The 4907-nt window shown below is 34.0% G+C and overlaps 1 protein-coding gene across 1 annotated transcript; it reads right to left on the bottom strand.

Annotated features, from left to right (window-relative positions):
- Positions 1 to 493: 493 nt before the first annotated feature.
- Positions 494 to 4577, bottom strand: LOC106668093 (vesicular, overexpressed in cancer, prosurvival protein 1-like). The gene is made up of 4 exons (XM_014396519.2): positions 4462 to 4577; positions 829 to 930; positions 635 to 776; positions 494 to 573 (listed from the first exon to the last, which is right to left on the bottom strand). The coding sequence occupies exons 1-4, from the start codon at positions 4553 to 4555 to the stop codon at positions 558 to 560; spliced, it is 354 nt and encodes a 117-aa protein (XP_014252005.2). The 5' UTR covers positions 4556 to 4577; the 3' UTR covers positions 494 to 557.
- Positions 4578 to 4907: the final 330 nt, after the last annotated feature.

Raw genomic sequence — 4907 nt, 5'->3', positions numbered from 1 at the left:
AACGATAACGGGACCTTTTCGGAATACTAAAGGGTAGGGGTTGAGAAAAATACCTCCGTAGGAAAACAATATTGAAAGGGAAGATGTCCAAACTTTTTTTTTGTTTAACGCTTTTCCATGAGGGAGAAATCAACTTTAACGAGTTACTTGTCCTATTTTTCAGCTTTGCATTGCAAAGTTTGAACTTGTCTACTTGAAAAGAATAAGGAAAAAGGCGAAAGTTTGCTGCCTCCGTTATACCTATGTTGTCTTAAGTGAATTGTTTAAAAAAAGTTTCACATAAAGGAAAAACAAAATACACACTAAGTACAATCAATTTTTAAATATATTTATATTTTCCGCTCTAATTTAAAAGTCTTCAGTTAAAAAATGGTCACCTTGGCAGACTGGCCAAATAATAGACAGGCCATTTATTTAAATTTCATATTACAATATCACGAAGACTATAATTTCTCTAATAGGTAGGGATAAAAAATACTAAATAAAACAGAGATATTTTTATAACATACATTTATTTTGAAGTTATTTTGACATGAATTAACCCCTCATGCGTTAGTTTAATAATAAGGCGGCCTGAAACGATAAAATCATATTTCAACCAGACGTTAAAGCTGTCAGGCAGTGAAAGACTTACGGATAATCAGGACCGAATCCTGGAGGTGGTGGACCGTAGCCTGGGGGAGGGATGCCAGGACCAAAACCAGGCGGAACGAAGCCAGGCGGACTATAACCTGGAGGGCCGTAACCTGGCGGTCCGTATCCGGGTCTGAATCCATCTGTAAGCCACAAGTATTTAGAGATGAACAACATTTTGAGTTAAAAACTCACTATTCGTTTTGAAGCATCTCAGCTCTGTTCCTCTGCATATGCATCGTTCTCCTATCAGAGGGACGTCGAAGTACGGCAGCAGGCAGAAGAACGCTTCTGCACCTGTAAATTAAAAAAAAAAATGTTTCTTTACATCTGAGCCAAATGCTAAATTTGATATCAGTTTGTATATGTACATTGAAACATGTCTCATTTATTAATATATCTCACTAGATTCTCTTGAAGCACGATTACAACATGACTTATTAGTTTAAGTCAAAATTATTAATAAGGATGACGACTGTTCCTCCCTTCGAGAAATTACTAACGATTTAGCTCCGCCTGTAATAACTAGATCATATAGAACTTATTGCACATAATTAAACTAAGTATAGACGAAATATTCCTCGTCTTAGAATAATGAACATGGCCAATAAACTCGTCAACTGAATTTTTTATCATCATTTATTCAATTCGCTACTTAACTGTTTTTTGCTTATATTTTCCTGCCTTTCTCACGTTTTAACCATATACATTTATTTTCGTGTTTTTTAACTAAGTTATAATCAGAGCTATTAGGACCGCAACGCTACTCTATCTTTTATTTATCCCATTGCTAGCCTCTCCACTCACGCTAATAAATAACACGCACACCCAGACTTCTTTCATACTAGCCCAGAGTACTCGCTATTCCTAGAATATCTTAAGATATTAATTGGAGATAGGGCCCCACTATCTACAATAATAAATTACATTCACATATACAATTCATACGAACTACCAAAGTATACTAGATATTTCTCAAATTATTTGCTGATAAGCCATGTTCATTCACGCTAATAAATTAGATTCCTACATACCACGCCTGTGTACATTATATTTCTAGGAGTAATTAGGGAGAAACTACTTTATTCGTGCTAATAATTTACACCAGACCTCATCCGCACTACCTTAGAATACTCTTATAGTAATTAGGGAGAAGTACCTCCATTCACGCTAATAAATTAAATTCATGCATACTACCCAAAAGTACTTGCTATTTCTCGGGGTATTTGGGGACAAGCCAAGTCCATTCACGCTAATAAATTAGATACCTGCACACCGCCCAAGATTACTCGCTCTCGGGGTATTTGGGGATAAGCCGTCCATTCACGCTAATAAATTAGATACCTGCACACCGCCCAAGATTACTCGCTATTTCTCGGGGTATTTGGGGACAAGCCAAGTCCATTCACGCTAATAAATTAGATACCTGCACACCGCCCAAGATTACTCGCTATTTCTCGGGGTATTTGGGGATAAGCCAAGTCCATTCACGCTAATAAATTAGATACCTGCACACTACCCAAGAGTACTCGCTATTTCTCGGGGTATTTGGGGACAAGCCAAGTTCATTCACGCTTATAAATTAGATTCGTACGTACTAGACCTTTGTATACGATATTTCTAGGAGGAATTAGGGAGAAGCTACTGTATTCGTGCTAATAAATCACACCAGACTTCATCCACACTATCTTAGAATACTCGATATCTCTCATTGTAATTAGGGAGAAGCGCCTCCATTCACGCTAATACATAGTTTTTTTGGTTTTAGAGTTTATAACAAGGGTAAATTTGTTCTTTTTGTGACAATTCATTTGTACTTTCATTTTATTTATAATCCAAATTTATTTACAATAATATTTAAGTGTGTGGTGATTCGTGACGGTAAATCGATAATTATTCAGAAATCGTGAGATGCGGTCTGGTGTGATGTAGGTTTCATAAAAACATTTTCTTTACCAACGTTTCGATCTTTATTGAGATCATATTCAGGGCTCAAAGATATTGAAGATGAATATTTGTTAAGGCGCATTTTTTTTTCTTTTATATTTTATCGTCAATTACGAAGTCTAGTCTCCTTCCCCCTTTTTTCACTCTCTTAATTATATATTTTAATGTTTGATTTATGTTTGCATGCATTAAGTTTATTATTATTTTACACATGTATCGGGGATAAATCTTTAATTTTGTTCAAATAATTGTTGATTACGCGATCCATAACGGATTAAGCGGACAAAACAAGAGAGGATTAGCCGTTATCGCGGACCCTTGATCGAGAATGAGACGTCGAGAAGGGAGTCTTTGCGCAACTTTGAAAGACAAAACAGCTATCTCCCCTATATCGACCTATCGATTGTTATATCGATTTCGTTACGTCACATCGTCGATCCCTATACCATCAGGGACCACCGCCGAAAATCGGGCTGATCGGGGAATCTACGGTTTATACCGTGACGTCACGTATTTTCTTTGATCTTCTTCATCTCATCTTTATTTTTTTCTTCGTCGCCGTTTCGTCTGGTTTTCTTCATCATCTGTGACTTCTTCATCATTTGCGACTTCACATCTTCAATTTGCATACCTGCTTCGCCATTTCACTTCATCCTTAAGTTTACTTTATTTTATTATTATTATTATTATTATTATTTTATTGCATGCAAGTTTATTCGTTAAGTTAATTTAATTCATAGTTAACGTGCACGTCTTTACATGAGTAATATTATTAAGGTCAATTTTCATTCATTTCTTTTCATTAAAATTTAATAATTTTCATTTTGTTTCAATCTAGTCAATCGAATACCACGATCTGGTCAAATGATCGTAATTCAAGAAGTTGTTTAATTTTAATTTATATATAGATCAATAGAAAATTCAATTCAAATCAATAGAAAAAAGGTTTATTTTAATTTCATCTGATCTTGTTTTATATTTTTAAATCAAGTAAGAATACATTTATTTATATTTTATTATAACAATATATTCTTTATATATGTATAAAACCATATTATTTATGGTTTTACCCGTATACATGTGTGCATGCCATCTATTCAAATTTTAGGTATTTTCATTTATTCAAAAGATAAAAAGGGAAAGGAGAGTCAAATATTCTGGATAACTATCTTTAATTTAATAACAATATATATGTAATTTATTCATCTTCGGAAAATTAATCTCCACATTGAACCAGTGGGATATTGGGTAAGGAAATCGGTATTTCAAATTAACGAAAGCCCTTCCCCCCAACAACATTGAATATCTCACTGGCACTCTCAACACGACACGCAACAATGGCACAGTTTCACAGAAGACAAACATTTTGAGCCCTGAAGATGATCTCAATAAAGACCGAAACGTTGGCACGATAAAGAAAATGTTTTTCTAAAACCTACGTCACACAAGACCGCATCTAACGATTTCTGAATAATAATATTTAAGGTTTATGTAATTTTTGTTCCTCTGATTTGTTAGTCTTTTATATCTTTGTTATGAGCTATATTTTATGTATTATATATTAAAGTATGTTTGTACATTGGATTTATTCCTTAAAATATATTATTATTATTTATGTAGGTCTAGTTTGTATCTTTAGAATGGTTGAAAGGTTTTTGTTAGTTCCAGTAAAATATTGCACAACTTCGAGAAGTAAACTGTGCATTTAATGAAGGTACGTGTAAATTTTAAAATTATAAATCAGATATGACACGATGATAATTTTACAATGAAAAATCATCAAAACGTTTATAAGAAATAGTCTGAGTTATATTTAGTGGAGATAATCAAATTTAACAGTTATATATTTCTGTCTGACCATAGGTGGATATAGGTTCTAACCTTTTTGAAAAAGTATTCCCGCGGTGAGCAGAATGACGAACAACTTCATATTTTCAGATTCAAGGCACGACTCGCACAAAGCACGAAGCACCATGTAAAAAACTTTAAATAGACGCCGGCTGTATCTTATCTTCGTTCGGGCCGATCCCACTCGGCTTGGGTTCCTTTGAAATTTTTAATAAAAAAAAGGGTAAACTTTCCTATCTAAGTGGGCCGTAAATATTACCGTAAACTGTAGGCGATTGCACAATTCTTGACTTTGAGTGGCAATGGATAAACCAAGTAACGTACCGGCGTGAAAATTTGGCCATTTTTATTCATTTGGAGTAAAGTAAATTAGAATTTTGAACAAAAAAATCACGATTTGCCAGATTGTTTTTCCTAAAATCTTTGTTTTCATTAATCGCCATGGGTTTTCAACGTCTTTTTTCTAATAATAAAAATAT

This window comes from Cimex lectularius, unplaced genomic scaffold (genome assembly GCF_000648675.2).
Source record: "Cimex lectularius strain Harlan isolate CLEC.00 unplaced genomic scaffold, Clec_2.1 scaffold180, whole genome shotgun sequence".
In the NCBI taxonomy this organism is placed as follows: domain Eukaryota; kingdom Metazoa; phylum Arthropoda; class Insecta; order Hemiptera; family Cimicidae; genus Cimex; species Cimex lectularius.
The sequence above is the reverse complement of the archived record's forward strand: the minus strand, read 5'-3'. Positions and strand labels throughout refer to the sequence as shown.

Coding starts and splice junctions, on each gene's coding strand:
- LOC106668093 (XM_014396519.2), bottom strand. CDS start 4,555: ATGGTGCTTCGTGCTTTGTGCGAGTCGTGCCTTGAATCTGAAAATATG. Junction 931..4,461: donor GGGAATACTTTTTCAAAAAG/GTTAGAACCTAT, acceptor TTTAATTTACAG/GTGCAGAAGCGTTCTTCTGC. Junction 777..828: donor GAGATGCTTCAAAACGAATA/GTGAGTTTTTAA, acceptor TGTGGCTTACAG/ATGGATTCAGACCCGGATAC.